At 48.2% G+C, this 25,167-nt stretch overlaps 1 protein-coding gene across 6 annotated transcripts; it reads right to left on the bottom strand.

Annotated features, from left to right (window-relative positions):
• Nucleotides 1–1,719: 1,719 nt before the first annotated feature.
• Nucleotides 1,720–21,518, bottom strand: ZSCAN2 (zinc finger and SCAN domain containing 2). Of its 6 annotated transcripts, none has more exons than XM_016927325.4 (3): nt 21,113–21,518; nt 20,886–20,978; nt 1,720–4,844 (listed from the first exon to the last, which is right to left on the bottom strand). In XM_016927325.4, exons 1-3 carry the CDS (start codon nt 21,516–21,518, stop codon nt 3,406–3,408), a joined length of 1,938 nt encoding a protein of 645 aa, XP_016782814.1. In that variant the 3' UTR covers nt 1,720–3,405. The 6 variants fall into 6 exon arrangements, with proteins under 6 accessions (XP_016782814.1, XP_063651404.1, XP_009428010.1 ...); XM_063795334.1 differs by lacking the exon at nt 20,886–20,978 and having other exon boundaries at nt 1,720–2,868; nt 4,674–4,844; XM_009429735.5 differs by lacking the exon at nt 20,886–20,978.
• Nucleotides 21,519–25,167: the final 3,649 nt, after the last annotated feature.

The raw sequence follows: 25,167 nt of genomic DNA, 5'->3' as shown, positions 1-25,167 counted from the left end.
TTGTGATTGTCCTTCCTGGCCCTTTATCCCTGAAGGGTGTCCTGTCTCATAACCAGAAAGTTCAGCAGGGGCCCCATGTCCTGGGTTTGCTGTACCCATAGTCTCCATAGTCTCTCACAGATGGCCTTGGAGATTACCAAATGGAGGGCGGTTCTAGCCTCCCTGCTCCCTGGCCCAGTTAAGCTATTTCAGATCTTTGGACAAAATCTCACTTTTGTCCTTTTTCCTTTTTCACCCTCTTGATAAAATATCCCACAGCCATACGGGAAATGGAAGTAGAATTGCCGGGAAGCAACCAGGAAGGAAGTAGTGGTGGCGCATGCCTGTAATCCCAGATACTCAAGAGGCTGAGGCAGGAAACGGAAGTAAAATTGCCGGGAAGCAACCAGGAAGGGCTGTGGCAGCTGCCAGGCAAAGGTCTGAACTCTGCCAGGGGCTTTGAGGCTGGGAATGCTGAGTAGGGAGGCAGAATGTGCACGCTGTGGTTCCCGAATGAATGGCTCTGAGGGAGGAAGGCGTCTTGGATGATCCCAGGTTTTGGGATTGGGTGAGGCACGATAGGTGGCGGTGCTACTCACAAAGAGGAAAGGCAAGGAGAAGCAGTCAGGGGACATGCTGAGTTTGAGATTCCAGGAACAACTTCAGCAGGTGAGTAGGTGGCAGGAAGAAGCCAAGAGAGACTTGAAATCAAGACAGGAAAGAGCTGATGGGGCAAGGTCCTGATCCTGGAGAAGTGGAGGGGAAGCTCCGGGTGGAGGTTACTATGAAGCTGAAAGCATAGCTCCAGGCTGAGCGTAGGGGTGAGAGGCTGAGGGAGCGCAGAGAGTTTGTTGGCCTGGAGGTGGGAAACAGGGGGAGTTCACACCTGACGGGTTCAGGGTTCTCAGATGTGAGCTGAGCCTGGGAGCTGACATTCTGAGAATGGCCGAAGGGTACACAGCCATTGTGGGGACTGGGAAAGGGAAGTGACGGAAGTCAGGTAAAAGACTTGCAGAGGTGGACCAGAGGGCCATGTTGAGGGTGAAGCGATTGTGTTTTTGGTTATCTTTTCCTTTTTTTTTTTTTTTTTTTTCTCTTTTTCTTTTCCTTTTGAAGACAGAATCTTGCTCTGTCACCCAGGTTGGAGTGCAGCGGGGCGACCTCGGCTCACTGCAACCCCTGCCTCCCGGGTTCAAGCGATTCTCCTGTCTCAGCCTCCAGAGTAGCTGGAACTACAGGCGCCTGCCACCACGCCCAGCTACTTTTTGTATTTTTTGTAGAGATGAGGTTTTGCCATGTTGCCCAGGGAGGTCTCGAACTCCTGAGCTCAGGCAAGCCACCCACCTTGGCCTCCCAAAGTGTTGGGATTGCAGGTGTGAGCCACTGTGCCAGCTCTTTTTACCATTTATTGTAGACTTTTTTTTTTTTGAGATGGAGTCTTGCTCTGTCACCCAGGCTGCAGTGCAGTGGTGCGATCTCAGCTCACTGCAAGCTCCGCCTCCTGGGTTCATGCCATTCTCCTGCCTGAGCCTCCCAAGTAGCTGGGACTACAGGTGCCCACCACCACACCCGGCTAATTTTTTGTATTTTTAGTAGACGGGGTTTCACCGTGTTAGCCAGGATGGTCTTGATCTCCTGACCTCGTGATCCACCCGCCTCAGCCTCCCAAAGTGTTGGGATTACAGGTGTGAGCCACCACGCCCAGCCTAGTTCAGGTTTTTAACACAGTAAAAGACAGACTCAGGAAAAGAATGGAACTCTACTTTATTAAGGAATACTGAGCATCCATCCTATAAGAACTAAGCCCATTCTGAGCACAGGCCCCATGTGTAGGAGAAGGCAGTTTCCCATTTCCTGGAAATGCCTTATCTCCTCTTCCTTCACAGCAAACCCCTTCACCTGCCGTCATGCCCGTCTTCACTCTCCAGGTGCGAGGATCCCGAGAACAAAGCCCTGGTAGCATCCTGAGATCAAGGGCAACACCTGTAGGACAAACTCCTGATTCAAGCCCAAATATCTCCAGGGAACAGATATGTCCTCAAAGTTAACACTTCTTTAAAAATAATGTTCTTGGCCGGGTGCGCTGGCTCACGCCTGTAATCCCAGCACTTCGGGAGGCCAAGGCGGGCAGATCACCAGGACAGGAGATCGAAACCATCCTGGCTAACGCGGTGAAACCCCGTCTCTACTAAAAATACAAAAAAAGAAATTAGCTGGGTGTGGTGGTGGGCACCTGTAGTCCCAGCTACTCGGGAGGCTGAGGCAGGAGAATGGCGTGAACCCGGGAGGCAGAGCTTGCAGTGAGCTGAGATGGCACCACTGCACTCCAGCCTGGGCGACAGAGTGAGACTCCGTCTCAAAAATAATAATAATAATAATAATGTTCTTAGTATACAAAAGCTACCCAACAGGATTCTAGGTCGGCATATATCAAATAAAAAATAAAAGAAGAGGGAAACAAGTGCATAGAATAATTCAGAAATTATGGGGCTATGTACCCGTTGGGCCAAAGGCACAAACCCACCCTGCTGCGTGCAGGACTGTTTTACTCTTGATGAGACAGAAGTTACCATCCACCATGGGTTGGCAGCTGGGGCTCTCGGACTTCACTACACTCTCCAGGACAAAACCCCACGAGAACAAGTATGTTCCCCTGGTAGCTGACCTACCACAGGACAGTAGGCAGAGACAAAAGCAAGCACTGAAATGTCCTCGGTTTACCCCTTTCCTGAAGGCCCTGTCCAACTCTTACCAATGGAAAGGACACTGGGACACTGGCTCCAGGCTGTACTTCCTCAAGTTTCTGTGCTCCTGACACTTTCTGGAAATAGAAAGGGGCTTTTCCTTCACGTGGGTGACTCAGAACTGGAGAAGCCCCTCCATCTTGACCTGAAATCAAAGCCCAAGACACCAAAGCCAGAAGAGCAGATTCTAATTGACAGCTTGGGGTGCCCTGGAACACTAACAGCTTGAGGTGAAGGCACCTTAGCCCAACAACGTGGCAGCAAAACAACAAAACAACCAGAACCACACCAATGATTTCCAGTATTTCTCTGAGGACTCGGCCCACGTTGTGGGCCATGCTGTCTTCCATTCCACATGGAGAAACATTTCCCCCCATTTTACCAAAGAGGAAACTGAGGCACAGAGGAATCATGAGAGGGGGCCAATCAAGTCACCCAATGTAAGGGAAAAAGACCCAACTTTCCAGACCTTCCACGCCTATGCCCTGTTCTTGAATGTATACGGGACTTGACTCAGACCACTAAAATGACAGTGTCCTGGAAATGAGGATGAGCAAGGGGAAGACTCTGGCAAAACCCCCCAGAATGTTTAGGAAGCACAGCTCTTTGAAAGGGAATCACTGTTGGGGCAGTGTGGCAACTCCCACTCCAGGCCAGTCCCTCACTTTCACTCTTTGCCACTTCAATAAAGTTTCTCTTTCATGTGAGTTCTCTGATGTGTGATAAAGTTAGAGCTGTTGCTGAAGCCTTTGCCACACTCGGGGCATTTGTAGGGCTTCTCCCCAGTGTGGATTCGCTGATGTATAATGAGGACTGAGTTCCAGCTAAAGCCTTTCCCACACTCAGGGCACCTGTAGGGCTTGTCTCCCAAATGGGCTCTCTGGTGCATGACCAGAATGGAGCCCCGGCTGAAGCTCTTGCCGCACATGAGGCATTTGTAGGGCTTCTCGCCCGTGTGGGTCCGCTGGTGCACTACGAGCTGGGAGCGCTGGCTGAAGCATTTCCCACACTCGCTGCATTTGTAGGGTTTCTCTCCCGTGTGGATCCTCTGGTGCTTGAGGAGGTTGGAGCTCCAGCTGAAGCTCTCCCCACATGTCAGGCACTCGTAGGGTTTCTCCCCTGTGTGCATGCCCTGGTGTGCAATCAGACTGGAGCTCTGGCTGAAGCTCTTCCCGCACACCCCACACTTATAGGGCTTCTCCACCATGTGGGTTCTCCGGTGTGTGGCCAGGTTAGAGCTGCGGCTGAAGCTTTTCCCACACTCGCTGCACTGGTAGGGTTTCTCTCCTGTGTGGGTTCTCCGGTGGGTGATGAGGGCTGAACTCTGGCTGAACCTCTGCCCACAGTCGGTACATTTGTAGGGTTTCTCTCCTGTGTGGATTCTCTGGTGTCTGATTAGGTTGGAGTTGTAACTAAAGCTTTCGCCGCATTCTTTACATTCGTAAGGCTTTTCTCCAGTGTGGATCCCCTGATGCGTGTTAAGGCTGGATCGGTTGCCAAAGCTCTTTCCACACTCGGGGCACGAGTAGGGTTTCTCTCCCGTGTGGGTGCGCTGATGTGCAATGAGGTTGGGACTCCTGCTGAAGCTCTTGCCACACTCGGCACACTGGAAGGGCTTTTCCCCCGTGTGGATCCTCTGGTGGGTTATGAGGTTGGCACTCCGGCTAAAGCTCTTCCCACAGTCTCTGCATTTGTAGGGCTTCTCCCCGGTGTGAGTGGTTTGGTGTCTACTAAAATTTGAACCATCACTAAAGCTTTTTCCACATTCATCACATTTGTAGTATTTCTCTCCTGTGTGGGTCCTCTCGTGTGTGATGAGGTGGGATTTCCGGCTGAAGGTCTTCCCACACTGGGGACATTCGTAGGGCTTCTCCCCTAGGTAGGTGCCCTGCAGGCCTATGAGCTGGCCAACTTCCCTGTCCTGAGAAACCACCTCCCCGTGGTCCTCACCTGGGGTGTGTCCCTGGGGCCTCTGGATGCCAGCATCTCTCTCAAAGTCACTTTCCCCATCGGAGTGCTGAGCACTTTCACCTTCAGGCATTTCCGAGAATATCTTATGTGATTCATTCTCAAACATGTCTTGATTACAGTTCTCCCCATTTTCACTCTGTATCTCAAAATCTGAAACAATGAAGAAAAACATACAATGTCTACTCAACTCCCTGTCATGATGACAAAAGAAAACGAAGGGGGAAATTTATAAAAATTAAACTTCCAGTGAACACAAAGAGGCTAGGAAATCCTCAAAGCCTTTAATAATCAGGTTTAATATACCCAAAGGAATATAAATCATTCTATTATAAAGATACATGCACACACGTTCAATGCTGCACTATTCACAATAGCAAAGACATAGAATCAACCCAAATGCCCATCAATGATAGATTGGATGAAGAAAATGTAGTACATATACACCATGGTATACTATGCAGCCAAAAAACAGAATGAGATCATATCTTTTGCAGGGACATGAATGGAATTGGAAGCCATTATCCTCAGCAAACTAACATAGGAACAGAAAACCAAACACTGCATCTTTTCTCTTATAAGCAGGAGCTGAATGAAGAGAACACATGAGCACATGGAGGGGAATAACACACCCTGGGGCCTGTGGGGGAGGGGGAGGGAGAGCATCAGGAAGAATAGCTAATGGATGCTGGGCTTAATACCTAGGTGGTGGGATGACCTGTGCAGTAAACCACCATGGCACGCATTTACCTTTGTAGCAAACCTGCACATCCTGCACATGTACCCCTGAACTTAAAAGCTGATGGAAAAAAAACAAAAACAACAACCCAGGCTTATTTCATTCTGACTGGTTGTCAGGCCTCGTAATCTTTGTGGCAATCACCCAGAATTTCAAAGCCTTAAAGATTTGGGTTCCATGTCCCCACTACCTGTGTCTTCATCTGAAAATGAGGTCAGGTGGGAATTTTAAAGGACATAAACAGGGTACCTACCCAATTACCCCCACACTCACCATAATGCCTGGTGCTTGATTCAATGTAATGAGTGCATGAATGAGTTTTTTTATTGGTACCATAGACATTTCCCTAAAGCTCAGTCTCCTTTCAAAAGGAGCTTATATAATAATTTCTTGTATTAACATGTATCTGGTGTTTATGACCGCATTACTTTGTATTTAGACACAGGAAAGATGACAGAGCCCGTGCAATAAGGACCCTAGGTGTGTATACCAATGACTAGAAGCAAGTTAACTGGATTGTTAAAAGAGCCCTCAAATTTGTCTGCAGTGGGAGCTTATGAATAGATTTTTTTTTTTTTTTTTTTTGAGACGGAGTCTCGCTGTGTGGCCCAGGCTGGAGTGCAGTGGCGCAATCTCGGCTCACTGCAAGCTCCGCCTACCGGGTTCACGCCATTCTCCTGCCTCAGCCTCCCGAGTAGCTGGGACTACAGGCGCCCACCACCACACCCGGCTAATTTTTTGTATTTTTAGTAGAGACGGGGTTTCACCATGTTAGCCAGGATGGTTTCGATCTCCTGACCTTTCGATCCGCCCACCTTGGCCTCCCAAAGTGCTGGGATTACAGGCGTGAGCCACCGTGCCCAGCCATGAATAGATCTTTATTTGGTAATATGTCTTCCAGGAACTTGTTAAACCTTCCACTGCCCAAATATTTGAGTAAAAGAAATCATTAGGGAGGACTGCTAGAAGAACATAGCCCCTTCCTTAGATGAGGGACTGTAAAATCTACCCGAGGATGAAGCCAAAGCAGCAGAGAGCTGAGCCTGGATCACACTGTTCTGACCCCCGGCAGAACTGTGTTTACTGAACAGTGTGTTGGCTTCATAGCCCTGGCTGACACCCTAAGAAGTGTCATTAGAAATTAATGGCTGACACCGGGCATGGTGGCTCATGCCTGTAATCCTAGCACTTTGGGAGGCCAAGGTGGGTAGATTATCTGAGATCAGGAGTTTGAGACCAGCGTGACCAACATGGTGAAACCCCGTCTCTAATAAAAATACAAAAAAATTAGCCGGGCATGGTGGTAGGCACCTGTAATCCCAGCTACTTGGGAGGCTGAGGCAGGAGAATCACTAGAACCCAGGAGGTGGACGCTTTGGTGAGCCGAGATCACGCCACTGCACTCCAGCCTGGGCAACAGAGCCAAGACTCTGTCTCGAAAAAAAAAAAAAAAATTAATGGCTGTTGGGAACATTAATGCTGCCAGGAAGTTGTTGATGACATTGTTTATACCACACAATGTCCTCTTGATGAGCCTGAGGAGGAAATTTCCCTCTTGACCTCAATCCTAAAAAAAGCTGCACTTTTTTCTATTTTTTTGAGACAGAGTCTCACTTGGTCACCCAGCCTGGACTGCAGTGGCGAGATCTAGGCTCACTGCAACCTCAGCCTCCTGAGTTCAAGAGATTCTCCTGCCTCAGCCTCCAGAGTAGCTGGGACTACAGGCGCACACCACCACGCCCAGCTAATTTTTGTATTTTTAGTAGAGATGGGGTTTCACTATGTTGGCCAGGCTGGTCTCAAACTCCTGACCTCAGGTGATCCGCCCACCTGGGCCTCCTAAGGTGCTGGGATTACAGGTGTGAGCTATCGCACTCGAACTCCTAGTGACATTTCTATTATTAAAGCTAAAAAACTTTATTTAAGGTTAGATGCTCAATTAATTTTCTGTAAGTTAATATAAACTCTCACATATGAACATGATAAAATTGGACATGCCCCTCTCAGGCAGGACCTGGGCTCCACTCTTGCCTTCAGTCAATTTAAGATCACATTTATTTTTATTTTTTATTTTTTTGAGACAAGGTCTTAGTCTGTCACCGAGGCGGTAGTACAGTAGCGAGATCGCAGCTCACTGTAGCCTCAACTTCCTGGGCTCAGGTGATGCTCCCACCTTAGCCTTGCAGGTAGCTGGGATTATACAGGTGTATGCCACCACACCCAGCTAATTTTTTTGTATTTTTGTAGAGATGGGGTTTTGCTATGTTGCCCAGGCTAGTCTCAAAGTCCTGGGCTTGAGTGATCCTCCTGCCTTGGCCTCCCAAAGTGCTGGGATGATAGGCATGAGCCACCACGCCTGGCCATAAGATCACCTTTAAAGTTGAAAACAGGCATATAATTACACTCCATGCTTACACTGACACACATGCTGCTGGTAATCTGTGGGTTCACAGAATTGCCCTCCAGCCCCACCCCTCGTATCATTAGGGGACAGATACAGGCACAAGGGGCACAAGGTATACTCTGACTCAGCAGAACCAGGAATTCTGTGTTTCCTCAACTTCCTGCAAGACAGTCTTTTTTTTTCTGGAGTCTCACTCTGTCACCCAGGCTGGAGTGCAGTGGCGCGATCCTGGCTCAGGGCAAGCTCCGCCTCCCAGGTTCAAGCAATTCTCCTGCCTCAGCCTCCTGAGTAGCTGGTACTACAGGCGCACGCCAACACGCCTGGCTAATTTTTGTATTTTTAGTAGAGATAGGGTTTAACCACGTTGGCCAGGCTGGTCTCAAACTCCTGACCTCAAGTGAGCCGCCCGCCTTGGCCTCCCAAAGTGCTGGGATTAGAGGCGTGAGCCACTGCGCCTGGCCATGGAAGACAGTTTTTTCTTTTTTTTTCTTTTTTGAGACAGAGTTTCGCTCTTGTTGCCCAGGCTGGAGTGCAGTGGCGCGATCCTGGCTCACTGCAACCTCTGTTTCCCGGGTTCAAGCAATTCTCCTGCTTCAGCCTCCCAAGTAACTGGGATTACAGGCATGTGCCACCACGGCTGGCTAATTTTGTATTTTTAGTAGAGACAGGGTTTCTCCATGTTGGTCAGGCAGGTCTCGAACTTCCAACCTCAGGTGATTTGCCCACCTCCGCCTCCTAGAGTGCTGGGATTATAGGCGTGAGCCACCATGTCTGGCCGGAAGACAGTTTTTTGGCAAGTTTTGAGCACAGAGCCCTGCCAGTATCTCTCTTCTAGAAGAACCTGCAGGCCAAGGCCCTGATTAATTTTTAGCAAACTAACATGACCAAAAACATTTTTTTGGGTGATTTTAGTAATTGAATAGGTAACATTAGCTAATAAGGCTGTTTTTGCTGTTTTAAAATCAGAACTGGTTAGCTCTCCAATGAGCTTGGAAGCAACAAGGAAAACAAGTAAAATCCAATTTTATTTTCAGTGAGATCAGAAGATAAAATATGTAGGCACCAAAATACATGTCAGGGCTTCCCAAAACAGCAGACTGGGTAAAAGCAATGAGGAAGGAAATGGAATGAATAAGCATGGAAAGCCCTGGGGTGGGAGGGAACAGAACTCAGAAAGCTCAGGCAGAAAATCACTTCCTGTGTTTGGGAACTGGGGTAAGCAGGGCTGGCTTCTTTGGTTCAGAGAGGCAAAGGAGGTGAGGCTGCAACCGGAATCACACAGGGCAGCCAAGTACGCAGGAAGCTGTTTCTGGAGAGCAGAGAAGGAAAGAGCCTTTGACCCACGCACATTAATCCAAGGTATTTATTTATTTATTTTTTTGAGATGAAGTCTCACTCTGTCACCCAGGCTGGAGTGCAGTGGCACAATCTTGGCTCACTGCAACCTCTGCCTCCCGGGTTCAAGCGATTCTCCTGCCTCAGCCTCCTGACAAGCTGGAATTACAGGTGCACACCACCACCCCCGGCTCATTGTTTTTGTATTTTTAATAGAGATAAGGTGTCGCCATGTTGGCCAGGCTGGTCTCGAACTCCTGACCTCAAGTGATCCAACTGCCTCGGCCTCCCAAAGTGTTGGGATTATAGGCTGGAGCCCGGCCCAAGGAATTACTATTACTGAGAAAAGTGACCATTTCCATCCATAAAAATAATTAAATGAGGCAACTGCCTTTATAAAGGAATACCACAGAGAAGAGCTTGAAGAAGGGATGGTGAGACAACAGGAAGAGATTAAATGTACACTAGAAGAACTCAGGAAAGGAGGGAAAATCAGCCAGAGAAATGAAGACAACAGGAAAAGGAGCGCAATGGGAATAGGCATCTTGGAAAGCACCATTCCAAGAATGGGAAAAAGAGGACCAAAATAAGAAAGCAATGACAGGAAATGGAAACAAAGGAATAGGTTAAAAGGATTAAAAAGAATGACAGAGGGCCAGGCGCGTTGGCTCAGGTCTGTAATCCCAGCACTTTCGGAGGCCAAGACAGGTGGATCGCTTGAGCCCAGCAGTTTGGGACAACTTAGGAAACATGGCAACACCCCATCTCTACAAAAAATACAAAAATTAGCCAGGTGTGGCTGTACACACTTTAGACCCAGCTACTTAAGAGGCCAAGGCAGGACGATTGCTTGAGGCCAGGAGGCAGAGGCTGCAGTGAGCCATGTTTGCACCACTGGACTCCAGCCCGGGTGACAGAGTGAGACCCTATCTTAAACAAAAAGATAGAAACAGAAGTTAGGCAAAAGGAGAATCAGTAAATATAACTGGAGTTCTCAAAAAAACAAAGCAATAGAACTAGTACTTAAAGGCCAGGCGTGGTGGCTCACGCCTGTAATCCCAGGACTTTGGGAGGCCGAGGCAGGCGGATCACAAGGTCGGCAGTTCGCGACCAGCCTGGCCAATATGGTGAAACCCCGTCTCTACTAAAAAAATACAAAAATCGGCTGGGTGTGGTGACAGATGCCTGTAGTCCCAGCTACCCAGGAGGCTGAGGCAGGAGAATCGCTTGAACCCGGGAGGCGGAGGTTACAGTGAGCTGAGATCACACCACTGCACTCCAGCCTGGGCGACACAGTGAGACTCCGTCTCAAAAAAAAAAGAACTAATACTTAAAGATATAACCTATAAGGATATAAGAACATGTGAAAGCTACACGGTGGGCCAAAAAAACTAACCCAGGGTGGCTAACAGTAAGACCAGTGGACAACAGCAAAAGGATCAAATCACTTACAAGGGGAAAGAAAATCAACTGGTTTCAGATTTCTCTATATTCAGGCTGGGTGTGGTGGCACGTGACTGTAATCCCAACTACTCCGGAGGCTGAGGCAGGAGAACTGCTTGAACCCAGGAGGTGGAGGTCGTGGTGAGCTGAGATCGCGCCACTGCACTCCAGCCTGGGCGACTCTATCTCAGGAAAAAAAAAAGATTTCTCTATATTCGACAAAACTGTCCTTCAAGTATAAACCTACAGGCAAACAGCTTTGAACATACACAAATTAATGGACTGCTAGGGGGGTGAACACCTAATAAATTTAACTTTAGAATGAAGACTAAAACTACCATGGCAACTGGGGTGATTAAAGAGCTTGTGAATGTTATGCGGCAGTGAAGAAATGACATTCTAACCAAAACTGGGGTTGGGAGAAATAAGGTGGTTTATAGGATATGTTCGTTGATTGCCTCATCTGTAATAACCTGGGAGTTCAAAGAATTCACATTTAAAACTGGTAAAGCATGCAGCTAAGTAGAGGTTTGCAAAAATAAACACTAAAAAAGATAAGATTATTGCTTGCAATCCCAGCACTCTGGGTGGCTGAGGTGAGAGGATTGCATGAGGCCAGGAGTTCAAGACCAGCCTGAGCAACACAGCCAAGACCTCATCTCTACAAAAAAAAAACAAAATTAGCCGGGTGTGTTGGCACTTGCCTGTAGTCCCAGCTACTCAGGAACCTGAGGTGGGAGGATTGCTTGAGGCCAGGAGTTTGAGATTATAGTAAGCTATGATCATGCTACTGCATTCCAGCCTGGGTGACAGAGTGAGACTCTGTCTCTGAAAAAAAAAAAAAAAAAAAGAGGCCAGGAGCAGTGGCTCACACCTGTAATCTCAGCACTTTGGGAGGCAGAGGTGGGCGGATCGCAAGCTTGGGAGTTTGAGACCAGCCTGGCCAACATGGTGAAACCCCATCTCTACTAAAAATACAAAAATGAGCTGGGCATGGTGGTACATGCCTGTAATCCCAGCTAGTTGGGAGGCTAAGGCAGGAGAATCGTTGAATCGTTGAACCCAGGAGGTGGAGGTTGCAGTGAGCAGAGACCGTGCCACTGCACTCCAGCCTGGGTGACAGACCGAGATTCTATCTCAAAAAAAAAAAAAAAAAAAAAAGAAAGATTATTGACTAAAATTGGAGGGGAGAGGGACTATCTCTGTCAGATGTTAAAACATTATGAAATCTTGGCCGGGGGCAGTGGCTCACGCCTGTAATCCCAAAACTTTGGGAGGCTGAGGCAAGTGAATCACCTGAGGTCAGGAGTTCTAGACTACCCTGGCCAACATGGTGAAACCCCATACAAAAATTAGCTGGGTGTGGTGGCGGGCGCCTGTAATCCCACCTACTTGGGAGGCTGAGGCAGGAGAATTGCTTGAACCCAGGAGGCAGAGGTTGCAGTGTACCGAGATCGTGCCACTGCATTCCAGCCTGGGCAACAGAGCGAGACTCTGTCTCAAAAACAAAAACAAAAACATTATGAAATCTCAATAATTAAAACATTAATAGACAATCAGACCAAATAAACAAAATAAAAACTCCAGAAATAGATTCAATAGATATGTAAGTTCAGAATTTTATACAAGTGGAACAGAAATAGACAGGCCAGGAGAACAGAAAAGATAATCTGTATAATGACTGTGAAAATTTAGCATACAATATGGTTGGCTTCTTAAATCCATGGAGAAGAGACACAACATACAATAAATGATGCTGGAAGAACTAGTTACGGAAAACTGGAAAAATTCAATTCAAATGGAAAAATTCAAGCTGGACCCAGAAACGGACAAATCCCAAATGGATCTAAGATTTAAATGTTAAAACAAAAAACCCAAATAGCAGCATCAAACTATTAGATGAACATATGAAAGAATTTCTTTAAAATCTGGCAGCCTTTAAGTGTGATACTTAATTTATGGGGCTATCTTCTTTTAAATGTCAAGTCTTTAAACTCCCAGGTATTACATACAAGACAATCAAAAAACATATCTTATAAAACCACCTTATTCCTCCCAACCCCAATTTTGGTTACAATGTCATTTCCCCCTTTTTTTTTTCTTTTGAGATGCAGTCTCACTCTGTCTTCCAGGCCGGAGTACAGTGGCATGATCTCGGCTCACTGCAAGCTCCGCCTACCGGGTTCACGCCATTCTCCTGCCTCAGCCTCCCGAGTAGCTGGGACTACAGGCGCCCACCACCACGTCCGGCTAATTTTTTTGTATTTTTAGTAGAGACAGGGTTTCACCATGTTAGCCAGGATGGTCTCGATCTCCTGACCTCGTGATCCACCTGCCTCGGCCTCCCAAAGTGCTGGGATTACAGGCATGAGCTACCGCTCCTGGCCTTTAGAAGGTCATTTCTACACTGCTGTATAACATAAATATCATAAACCTCACTAAGGAGGTCCCTCTGAGTAGAATCCAGGCCCAATAACCCCTTCACTGTACTGCTCAAAGACCAGTCCTATCTTTACAAACACCGCTGCTATCCAGCAAAGACCAAAGGAAGGTTGGCAGTTCTTCACAAGTTGCCCTCTAAGACCAGAGAGACACAGGAGTCATTCTACAGGACAGAAAAGAGTGGCCCTTCAGGTGATCTGACTGACAAGGGCCTCCAAAATGGGAAAAAGTCACTGAGCTGAGAAGAATAAGGGATCCCTGGCCCTCTCCAGGCCCCCTGAGAAAGGCTGGCCCCTATGAGATCCAGAGCACACAGCAGAGCACGTTCAAGGGCAGGCGAGTCCCTCCTTTATTTATTGGGGGCCAATTAAGAAAATGAAAACTCAGAAACTGGTTTTGGTCAGATACAAAAATAATATTCTTACCACGTTGTGAATGGAGATGAGAGGAGATGGTGGCAGCTGGGAATTAAAAAAAAATTTTTTTTACTGATAGCAATGGCTTTGGCTACTCCAGGATGCCAAGAGGAGCACATTCTGTGGATATGAGCAGATGTAGGGAGGCGGCTTCTGAGGAAGCAGGCTTATGAGTAAGAGGCTGGATGGCCCAGACATCCACTTTTTTGTTGTTCTTGTTTTTCTGTTTTGTTTTGTGTTTTTTGAGACAGTCTCGCTCTGTCGCCTAGGCTGGAGTGCAGTGGCGCGATCTTGGCAACCTCTGCCTCCCAGGTTCAAGCGATTCTCCTGCCTCAGCCTCCTGAGTAGCTGGGATTACAGGCGCCCGCCATCACTCCCAGCTAATTTTTGTATTTTTAGTAGAGATGAGGTTTCACCGTGTTGGCCAGGTTGGTCTCAAACTCCTGACCTCAGGTGATCCACCCGCCTCAGCCTCCCAAAGTGCTGGGATGACAGTGTGAGCCACCACGACTGGCCTGTTGTTGTTTTTTGAGACAGTATATCACTGTCTCCCAGGCTGGAGTGCAGTGGTGGGATCTTGGCTCACTTAAGTCTTGACCTCCCAGGCTCAAGTGATCCTCCCACCTCAGCCCCCAAGTAGTTGGGACTATAGGTGTGTGCCACCATGCCTGGCTAATTAAAAAGAAAAATTTTTTTTTTTGGAGACGGAGTCTTGCTCTGTCACCCAGGCTGGAGTGCAGTGGCATGATCTCTGTCTCCTGGGTTCAAGCAATTCTCCTAACTTAGCCTCCCCAGTAGCTGGGATTACAGGTGCACACCACCACATGCCTGGCTAATTTTTTTTGTATTTTTCGTAGAGATGGGGTTTCACCATGTTGGCCAGGCTGGTCTTGAACTCCTGACCTCGTGATCCGCCCACCTTGGCCTCCCAAAGTGCTGGGATAACAGGCGTGAGCCACCACGCCTGGCCAGAACATATTTTCATAATTTTTAATTCTTCATTTCTAAATTGTTTATATCTTTTACCTTTTATTCTATTTGGTTGACTTTTCTTATGAATTTGCAGAGGCTCTTGTAGATCAAGGATTTTGACTCATGATCTGCTACATGAGACTTGGATGCAAATATTTCCTCCTAATGTGTATGCTGTCTTTTGATTCACAGTATCGTTTTTTATATGAAACACTTCTGTTTTGGCTGGGTGCAGTGGCTCACGCCTGTAATCCCTGCACTTTGGGAGGCAGAGGCGGGCGGATTGCCTGAGTTCAGGAGATTGAGACTAGCCCGACCAACATGGTGAAACCTCATCTCTTCTAAAAATACAAAAATTAGGCGGGAGTGGTGGTGGGTGCCTGTAATCCCGCCTACTCGGGAGGCTGAGGCAGGAGAATCACTTGAACCCTGGAGGTGGAGGTTGCAGTGCCGAGATGGCGCCACTGCACTCCAGCCTGGGCAACAGGGTGAGACTCCATCTCAAAAAAAAAAAAAAAAGAAAGAAAGACTTCTGTTTTGAGTCCAATCTAGCTTTGATGACTTCTGTATTGCTTATTCACACTTCATACTTGAATTGTGAGTGCCTAGAGGTTCCTGTCAAACAAACATGAAAGTCCTTCCCGCATGCTGAGATTACAAAAATATTCTCTCACATGTCATTTCAGATCCTGTCTATTACAGATCTGTAATCCATCTGGGACCTATTTTTGTGTAACTTGTAAAGCAGGGATCTATTTCTTTGTAAGCTGCAAAGTAGGTATCCAATTTTAGTTTTTTCAAAATGATTTGACCACTGTCCAAAAATCATTCACTGGAACAGTCCCTGAAGGGCCACAGGACCTCTCCCCTTATCTGTCAGTGGACAAAAGCTGCCACCGTAGCTCGATCTCAGCCGACGGTCCTTGTATTTCTCGCACTTGCCACGTGGGCTCTGGCCTCACGTGCACAGCACAAATTCCTGTGACCGTTCACAGGGCCCTGCATGTCCTCGCCTGGCCACAGGCCTCCTCTTTCTCTCCCGCACCACAGAGCATACCAGAATGAACATGGGGAAGACTCATGTCAATAGGGGATAGACCTGACTTTGCTGTAACAATGAAATAAACTGGTCACAGTCTTTGGTGCTTTGGTGTGTGTTTGGCTCAAAATTCTTCTCCAGCCCCTTCCTGCCTGATTGTGACCTACCCCTGTGTTTCAGCCACTGGTCTAAAATAGAGAAGTGGTTCCGATATAGGGTATGCCCAGCTCCATTCTCACTAGGGCTCTCTGCATTAGAGCGCTGCCCTGGCAAGCCCAGTGGGACTGGGAGCATTGTTCCCCCTGAACTCTGGCTGCTTGAAAGACTAACTGCTGATAAAAACAGCAATGGACTGTTATCAGGTGAAATACATGAATGCTAAACATTTCATAGGTATAACGTTACCGCTCCCTAAGAATTCTGTCCGGTATACTTTTCAAACATTTGAGTAAATTAAAGGTAATTTTTGGGCTGGGCACAGTGGCTCATTCCTGTTATCGCAGTGCTTTGGGTGGCTGAAACAGGAGGATCACTTGAGGCCAAGAGTTCGAGGTTATAGTGAGCTATGATCACACCAGTGCACTCCAGCCTGGGTTGACAGAGTGAGGCTTTGTCTCTCTCTCTCATATATATATCATATGAGATATATATCTCATATATCATATATGATATATATCTCATAGATATATATGTGTATATATATATAAAAAAGTAATTTTGTTTTGAAGCTAAGAATTGTAGCTTTAAAAAGACATAAGCTGTAACACTCTCCACTCCCTTTCTGGCTGAGACAAATGAATGTATGTGTTCATTTGTGGTCATTAAGGGAGCATTTTGCTGGGGCAGCAAGCTCAAAACAAATCACCTGTTGCCTCTGATGGCTGAAAGCCAGATGATGCTGAGGATGGCTGGAGAGGTCAGCTGTGACTCTTTCACTCAACTGTTGGACAAGAGTAGGCTTGAAGTTGATAACCTCTATTCCTCTCCTGGGTAGTGCTTTTCAAACTTCAAAGAGCATAGGAATCACCTGGAGAGCTTGTCAAATGCAAATTTGCTTCAGCGGGGCTGGGTGAGATTGACAGTCCTAGTCTAACAAACTCCCAGGTGAGCTGATGCTGCTGGCCCACTGACCACCCCCCGAAGAACAAAGCTCTATGGCAGTGCTCTTTACACTTTGCAGCGTAATAGAACTACCTGGGCACTTTCAAAACTCCCTTGCCCAGGCCATACCCCATACCAATTAAATCAGAAAATTAGGATCCCTGGAGTAGGCTCCAGGCCCCCAGGTAATTCTAATGTGCGGCTGAGTTTGAGAACCAGAGGTCTACAGAGGTCTAGTGCAGAGGTTCTCAAATTGGAGTTTGAATCAGGATCACTTAGAATGCTGGGCATCGCCCTCAGTTTCTTTTTTTTTTTTGAGACAGAGTCTTGCTGTCACCCAGGCTGGAGTGCAATGGCGCAATCTCAGCTCACTACAACCTCCGCCTCCCAGGTTCAAGCGATTCTCCTGCCTCAGCCTCCCAAGTAGCTGGGATTACAGGCACATGCCATCACGCCTGGCTGATTTTTTTTGTATTTTTAGCAGAGACGGGGTTTCACTATGTTGGCCAGGCTGGTCTCGAACTCCTGGCCTCGAGTGATCCACCCGCCTCGGCCTCACCAAGTGCTGGGATTACAGCCGTGAGCCATCTCGCCCAGCCACCCTCAAAGTGTCTGATTCAGGAGTTCTAGGGTGGGGCTCCGAGGTTCATGATACTGAAGGGAGAGGGAAAGGAAGAGGGAGTAGGGTGGAAGAGAGGGAAGAGGGGGAATGAAAGAGAAAGGAAAAAGACAGGTTCCTTGTCTTCTAGGATTTTACAGGTTCCTACAAGAAATAAGACAAGTATTCATATAAACAGAAAAGAAGGTGAACTATGATAAAAAGCCAAGAGAGAGAATCCAAATGTTCTGGGGGAGACGACTTCTAGCAGAGGTGATTAGAGGTGCTCCCAGGTATGTGGAACTGGGGATGGGGAAAAGGGACAGGGTTTAAGAGCAGCTTTATGAAGAGGGTCTCCACGGGTGGGCACTCAAAGAACAACTGGGATTTTATCACAGAGATGGGACAAGGCTATTCCAAGCCAAAAATCCAGGAGCAAAAGCCAGGCGTGGTGGCTCACGCCTGTAATCCCAGCACTTTGGGAAGCCAAGGTGGGTGGATCACCTGAGGTCAGGAGTTCGAGACCAGTCTGACCAATGTGGTGAAACCCTGTCTCTACTAAAAATACAAAAATTAGCTGGGCATGGTAGCACGCACCTGTAATCCCAGCTACTTGGGAGGCTGAGGCAGGAGAATCACTTGAACCCAGGAGGTGGAGGTTGCAGTGAGCCCAGATGGCACCACTGCACTCCAGCCTGGGGGACGGAGAAAGACCGTCTCAAAAAAACAAAAACAAAAACTAAAGCACAGGCTGTGTTCAAGAAAGAGCAAGATCTGGTCTGAATGGAGTGGGGATAGAGCATGGGGGGTCAGGGGTGGGAAAAGACTGCAGGGGAGGTCTGGGCCAGGTCCCACAGAGCCACGGATTCCAAGCAGAACACGGAGGTCATGCTTGATTTGGTAGATACTGGGAAGCTCATGAAGGTTTTTAAGCAGGAGTGCCCCATCACTCTGGTAGAAGTGGAAGAGCTGCGATGAAGGGGCAGAAGCTGAAGACAGGTTCAGTTTGGCAGCTGCTCCAAGAATTCAGGTGAGAAACTCCAGGCATCTGGATTAGGGCTGGGTATGGAGAGTAAAATGTCCTCAGGAAACAGTCACAGAGAGACATAAGCTCTGCCACTTAATCTATTAATATAGGTCCGCTCTTCATTAGAATTAGAAGGTACTTGAATTGTGAGTGCCCAGAGGTTCCTGTTAGAAAAACATTAAACCGCCACTGACTAACCAGGCCTAGAAATGTCCTGTGCTGGGTGAATGTGTCCAAAGGTCATAAGCTGGACAAACAGAATAGAGGTCACACGGCCTTATGTCGAGTAAATGTTTGAGAAGGGATGAAGACAAACGCAGGGACTCCTGTGAGCAATCATGAGGAAGGTCCGGGCGTTTATTAAACAAAGACCAACAAAGACAATCTCAGAGGCAGAAGTCAGGGACAGACAAACCCATGTGTCTGGGATGGTCCCCATTGGTTCCCATCTCAGGTGCCCAGTTAAAGATGAAAGGCACAAAGCCCCTGCTGCAAGGTGGATGGGAAGGGCTGTAATCACCTCTGACACCTGCTGAGACCTGAACCTCTGCTCTGTGCCTCCCCAACCAAATAACAACCTGAGGCCTCTCCTCAGCCCTCCATCACTCTCTCCTCCATAGTATCTGACTGGAGATCCAGAAGTTCATTACAAACTGGTCACCTCCACCGGAAGGGAAGCAAAGACAGCTGTAAAATAGGGAGACAGGTTTGCTATTTTAATAGAAGGAATAAAATGCAGTTATTTTTTCAGGGCCAAAGAAAATCAAGCACTTTGCTTCAAGCAAAACTGAGATCTCCATGCAGAAAGAGACAGGTCTGGGTTTGAATCCTGGCTCCACCACTCAACAGCCATGTGAGTTTCCTGCACTTATATTTCCTATCTGTGAAATGACAATGCCAGCCACTCACAGGATTCTTAGTGAGACAGGCATGAAGGTGCCCAGGGCAGGGCTGGGTCACTGCAGACCTTCGGCGTCAGTCCCTTTCTCCAGAGGACAGCTCTACTCATTCACCCAGTCCCTGGAGTTTGTGATAGTCTCTGCCCCAAATCCACTTCAGTTTCCTTCTCTTCTCTTCCCAGTCCTCTGAATCCTCCAGGCCAGATGCTCTGTAGTCACTGTCTTAATTCCATCTGCATCCCCAACTTCCAACACCCACTAGGAAGTGTCTCTTAGAATCATACATATGACAACGCTTAAAAACATGGGCTATGTCCTCACACACATAAGTTCAAATCTTGGTTCTGCCTGGTACAAAGGCACATGATCTTAAGGGATCTCTGGTGATGATAATCCTGCTTATCTTCCAGGGTGGTGAAGATTACATGAGTTTTCCATATTAGATGCTAAGCATATTTCCTGGCTTGCAGAAAGAGCTTGGAAAGTGCTAGCCATGGTGACTATCAGTTCTTTCTCACACGTGCCCCATCTGGGGCAGACCCCCATCACTGCACACCTGAAGACAAGGGAGCTTCCTGGCTGCTCTCCTGCCCCTAGCCTCTCACTACCCTAATCAAACCTACATCCTGTTGCCAAACTCCGCTTCTTCCCATGCCCCTTGGGGGTCTAGTTCAAGAACCCGCTGAGGCAAAACATTCAGTCCAAGCCCTCACCCACCCTTCCCCCAAACTCTACTTCCTACCACTTCCTAAAAACACACTTGCCACTCCAATCTGCCAGCTCTCCTGTCACCCAAAGGTATAAACTACCGTGGCTCTGCCCTTCCAAGCCTCTGCTCAGCACAGCTCCTCTCAGCTGCCACACCCTACTCCCTTCTACAACCTCCTGCTTAGGTGTCACCTCCTCCAGGAAGCCTTCTCTGACCTGACCTTTCCTCTCCACGCTCCCTTCTCTGAACTTCCGCTCCCTTCTCTGAACTTCCGTAGTTTTCATCAGCACAAAGGCAGCCATATCCTTCGAGCCCTGAGACAGCCCTCAAGGCACAGGTACATCTGAAGTAAACATTTGGTCATCAAGTGAGTCCACGTTACAATGGAAAACCAGGAGGGAGACAGCGGTTAAACGGCAAGCCAGAATCCCAATACTTATTAGTAACACCGGAAAAAAATAGAGTAACTATTGCAAAGAGCTCAAGTTTGAAATTACGATTTTAAGAGCCTAGGATTACTTTATACCACAGAAAGTCCCTAGTTATTAGCTGGTTTACTTGTCATTTCTCTTGGTTTCATAAAAATAACCACTTTGGGGCCAGGCGTGGTGACTCACGCCTGTAATCCCAGCACTTTCGGAGGCTGAGGTGGGCGGATCACGAGGTTAGGAGCTTGAGACCAGTCTGGCAAACATGGTGAAGCCCCATCTCTACGAAAAATACAAAAATTAGCCGGGCGTGGTGGCGTGCGCCTGTAATTCCAGCTACTCAAAAGGCTGAGGCAGGAGAACTGCTTGAACCCAGAAGACGGAGGTTGCAGTGAGCCAAGATTGTGCCACTGCACCCCAGCCTGGGTGACAGAGCGAGACTCCGTTTCAAGGAAAAAAAAAAAGAAAAAAGAAAAAAAAGTCATGTTGAAAATATCAGATTGTTTTCTCTAATTGCAAGAACCATTTGGATGTTTCTTGCACAACCACGTGAAGGTGCCAGGGGTCTCCATCTCCTCCCGTTTAACTTCCATCACCTTCCCAACCACTCCAAATAAACACAGAAGTAAAAACTGTGCTTACAATTCAAATGTAGCTCTAAGGCCCTCCTAGCACCTCTGGAGCTGACTTTGCACACAGTGAGGACACTAAAAGGCTGATGAACACGCTGACTGCCTGCAGACAGAGCAAAGGGATGGCGCTGGCCCCCCACTCTGCCTTGGACACCACCTTCTCCTCCTCCGAAACACCACACTCCTCTACCTTGGAAGGGTGCTCCCGCCCTCTCCCTATGAGGTTCTGTGTCTCACCACTGTCCTGAAGGGTCTGGGTCAAGTCTTCCACCAGGGCCGCTGCCTCCTCACTGCTTTCAGGCCGATGCTGTTGCAGCCAAGCCTGAATTTCCTTTGGCAGCATGGTTAACATCTGCTCCTTGGTGTGTACCTCTGGTCTCAGCCAGCGCCGGCAGAGCTCTCGGAGGCGGCCGAGTGCACCCTGTGGTCCCCTGGTCACCTCCTCCTGGGGGCCGCCCTTGCCAGCACTCTGGGGAAAGGGCTCAGACTCAGGGCCATCCTCCTGCAGCACAGCTTCTTGCACCCAGGAGTCATCCTCCAGGATCATGGTGGTGACCTCCTCCTCCTGTCTATCTTCCTCTTGAGGCACCTGGACCAAGGAGCTCAGCGGAGTGGTCACTCTCGGGATGTCTGCAGCCATCATCCACAGTCCTGGGGCAATCACTTAGGCTTCAAGCCTTGGACCTCAGTCTTCTCCAGCCAGGCTCTCAGGTAAGACACTTCCCTCCTCAAATATCAACAAGTAGTCCCGCTGAGAAACAAAAAAGAGAACCATAATCCATAGGTAGACTGTCCTAAAGCAATCTAACTCACAAAAGCCCAGGTCAGACCACCAAGTGGTCCTTACATATGCAAACCAACAGACGTTTCCTGTTCTTCTTAAAGAAAAAATGGCTTATTCCTGAAAACATCTCTCTGTGGTAAAAGGCTGGGTGCAGTGTCTCATGCCTGTAATCCCAGCACTTTGGAAGGCCGAGGTGGGCAGATCACCTGAGGTATGGTGAAACCCCATTTCTATTAAAAATACAAAAATTAGCCGGGCGTGGTGGTGGGGGCCTGTAGTTCCTGCTACTTGGGAGGCTGAGGCAGGAGAATCTCTTGAACCCAGGAGGCGGAGGTTGCAGTGAGCAGAGATCTCGCCACTGCACTCCAGCCCAGGCAACAGAATGAGACTCCGTCTCAAAAAAAAAAAAAAAAAAGTATCCCAAGCACAAAAAATACAGCATTGTTCCTTCCAAAACACCAAAGAATGAGTATCAGAAATGCAAAGTCCCCGGGAAAAACCCATGACTGAAATACTGAGGACTCTCCTAAGTCAGTTTCGACTTGCACTGTGTGACCTTGACCTAACATACAACTTAGTCACCAAACTCGGTGACCACCTAATAAAGATAATAACACTCATGTTTCTGTTTTTATGGGGGCATCTTAAGGATCAGCAATGGATCAGATGTCAAAGCACTCTGAGCTTCTTTGGAAGAAAGGCAATATCTCAACTGCATTATTACCATACTTTAAGTATGAAGTTTAAAACATGCATATACTCTCCAAACCAGCCTCGGCCCCTCAGTACTTTATCTTAAAAAAATAACCAAAAAATCGAGTCCTTAAAAATCCAGCAGCAGGGAATGGCTAATAAACTATGACACACCCATATAGCAGCATGTATTAGAAACTGTGCTATAGGCTTGACGTGGTTGCCTGTAATTCCAGCACTTTGGGAGGCCTCGGCAGGCGGATCACTTGAGGTCAGGAGTTCGAGACCAGCCTGGCCAATATAGTGAAACCCCGTCTCTACCAAAAATACAAAAATTAGCCAGGCATGGTGACGGGCGCCTGTAATCCCAGCTACTCAGGAGGCTGAGGCAGGAGAATTGCCCGAACCTGGGAGGAGGAGGTTGCAGTGAGCCGAGATCGTGCCACTGCACTCCAGTCTGGGCGAAAGAGCCAGACTCTGTCTCAAAAAAAAAAAAAAAAAAGAAAAGAAACTGTGCTATAATAATGGCTACCTTTGGGTGGTAATGACAGGAAAGGGGCTCAAAGGAGCCTTCTGGGATGATGGAAATTTTCAATATCTTCATTTGGCAATGGCGGCACAAGAGCAAACATATGAAATTTAAGATCTGCACATTACGCTGTATGTTTTTAATATTTTAAAAATTATACTGACAAAGATTAATCATTAATGATTTAAGATAATCCTTCTGATATGAAAATACTGGATAAACACAAAATCAGCAGGGCAGAAAAACCATAGACACAGTAAGTCCTCAATTCCCTTTAAAATGAACTCACAGCCGGGCGCAGTGGCTCAGACCTGTAATCCTAGCACTTTGGCAGGTTGAGGCGGGCGGATCACCTGAGGTCGGAAGATCGAGACCAGCCTGACCAACACGGAGAAACCTCGTCTCTACTAAAAACAAAATTAGCCAGGCGTGGTGGCGCATGCCCGTAATTCCAGCTACTCCGGAGGCTGAGGCAGGAGAATCGCTTGAACCCGGGAGGCAGAGGATGCGGTGAGCGGAGATCAGGCCATTGCACTCCAGCCTGGGCAACAAAAGCAAAACTCCGTCTCAAAAAAAAAAAAAAAAAAAAAAAAAAAAAAGAACTCACAGGAAAAAAGAACGGGACGGCACCTACAAAATATTGAAAGCAGTGGAATTGCAAACGACTTAAAATATTATAAAAGCAATATAAAATTATTTTTAGCCCAAGCGCTGTAGCTCACGCCTGTAATTCCAGCACTTTGGGAGGCCGAGGAGGGAAGATGGCTTGAGGCCGGGAGTTCATGACCAACCTGGGCAACAGAGTGAGACCCAGTCTCTACAAAAATAAAAAAATTAAAAAAAAAATCATTACTACATCATAAAGACTCAACTAACAACCCTCCCTCAATGAAAAGGGGAGAAAAGCTGACAAAAGCTTAAAAAAAAAAAAAAAGGACAAAAAATAAAAGCTAGTGGGAAAACCGAAGCTCTCAACGTGTATTTACTCAAATGACTAGAAGAAACACGCATATGGTGTAAGAGAACTCTTCCTACTTGGGAGCCTGGGAAAAGTGTGCCAGGTCAGCTAATTTGCGGTCTGACTTGGGGCACGACACGCCCCCTCTGAACCTCAGTTTCCCCATCTGTAAAACGTGTACGCTGCGCGGGATGTCGTCGAATGCCCCTTTCCGTCCAAAGCCTGCGCTTCTCGGTAGGAGAGGCAAGGAGCTCTCCGCCAGGGAGACGCGTCCGGGACGGTTCGCGGAGCGGAGCCGGCGCGTAAATCGGGGCTGCAAGGCCCGCAGGACACGGAGCGCGACCCCGACGCCCCTCCCCCAGCAGAGCTGCCGGCAGCTGGCTCCAGGCCCACTATTCCCTCACCTCGGGCTACTGCCCGGGGTCCGCGCGGCTCCAGGCCTGCCTCTCCGGCTCACCTCTCGGGAGACCAGGTTCTGCTCTAGCGGCTGCTTCGCGTGCGAAAGCGCCCCCGGGCTCGGCCCGGCCCCTCCAGATTCACCCCGGCTCAAGCCCGTGGGGCACTGAGAACAATGGACGGGAGAGGCCCGCCCACCGCCGCGCTCATTGGCTGCCGAGAACGGCCCTGGAAATTCTGCCTTTCTGTTGGTGGAGACGGCACCCAGCCGGGCGGCAGGAGGGAGGCTGGGCCCAAGGCATTGTGGGAGATGTAGTCCGTCCACGGTCCCCGGAGCAGGGTTTGGGGCTGACAGCCTGGGCAGTGCCTGCGGACCAGAGGCAGGAAAATCCGCAGACTGACCGTCAGAAACCCTGTGTTGGCCAGAGCTGTAACCCGAGACAAGCCGTTTCACTTATCTAAGGCCTCTGTATATTTGTCTATAAAAAGTGAAAGTTGGATGGCCGGACTTGAAGGACCTTTTCGGCTGCGAACCTTGCGGCAAGGAGTATTGTTAGGCACCCTCGACCGGCGAGAGCGGACCCTGGGCAGGAAGGGAATCCATGGGGGAACAAATCCTCATCGCCCAAGCCTGGCGCCTTTCCCCCAGTTTGCAGCTGTACACATGCACCCGGTCTTCGCACACCCCTTTGTTTTCGCACGTGGTATTCCTGTGTTTGGAGGAACGCCCTGCCCCGCCTCCTCTGCCGCGGAACTCCCATTCTTCCAGCTTCTCCTGGGTGGAGCCTGCCCTGTCATCACCACCTCCCCAGGCCGAGACACCGCCCCTAGTACAAGTGTTGGACGTCCCCATTTTATTTTTTAAATATATATGTATGTATTTGTATATATATATATTTATTTATTTATACACACACACACACACAGACAGG

This window comes from Pan troglodytes, chromosome 16 (genome assembly GCF_028858775.2).
Source record: "Pan troglodytes isolate AG18354 chromosome 16, NHGRI_mPanTro3-v2.0_pri, whole genome shotgun sequence".
In the NCBI taxonomy this organism is placed as follows: domain Eukaryota; kingdom Metazoa; phylum Chordata; class Mammalia; order Primates; family Hominidae; genus Pan; species Pan troglodytes.
This window is presented reverse-complemented; position numbering and strand designations above follow the sequence as displayed.

Coding starts and splice junctions, on each gene's coding strand:
- ZSCAN2 (XM_016927325.4), bottom strand. CDS start 21,518: ATGATGGCTGCAGACATCCCGAGAGTGACCACTCCGCTGAGCTCCTTG. Junction 20,979..21,112: donor CCAGACCCTTCAGGACAGTG/GTGAGACACAGA, acceptor CTCTGTCTGCAG/GCAGTCAGCGTGTTCATCAG. Junction 4,845..20,885: donor CTTAGAGCTACATTTGAATT/GTAAGCACAGTT, acceptor TCATTGTTTCAG/ATTTTGAGATACAGAGTGAA.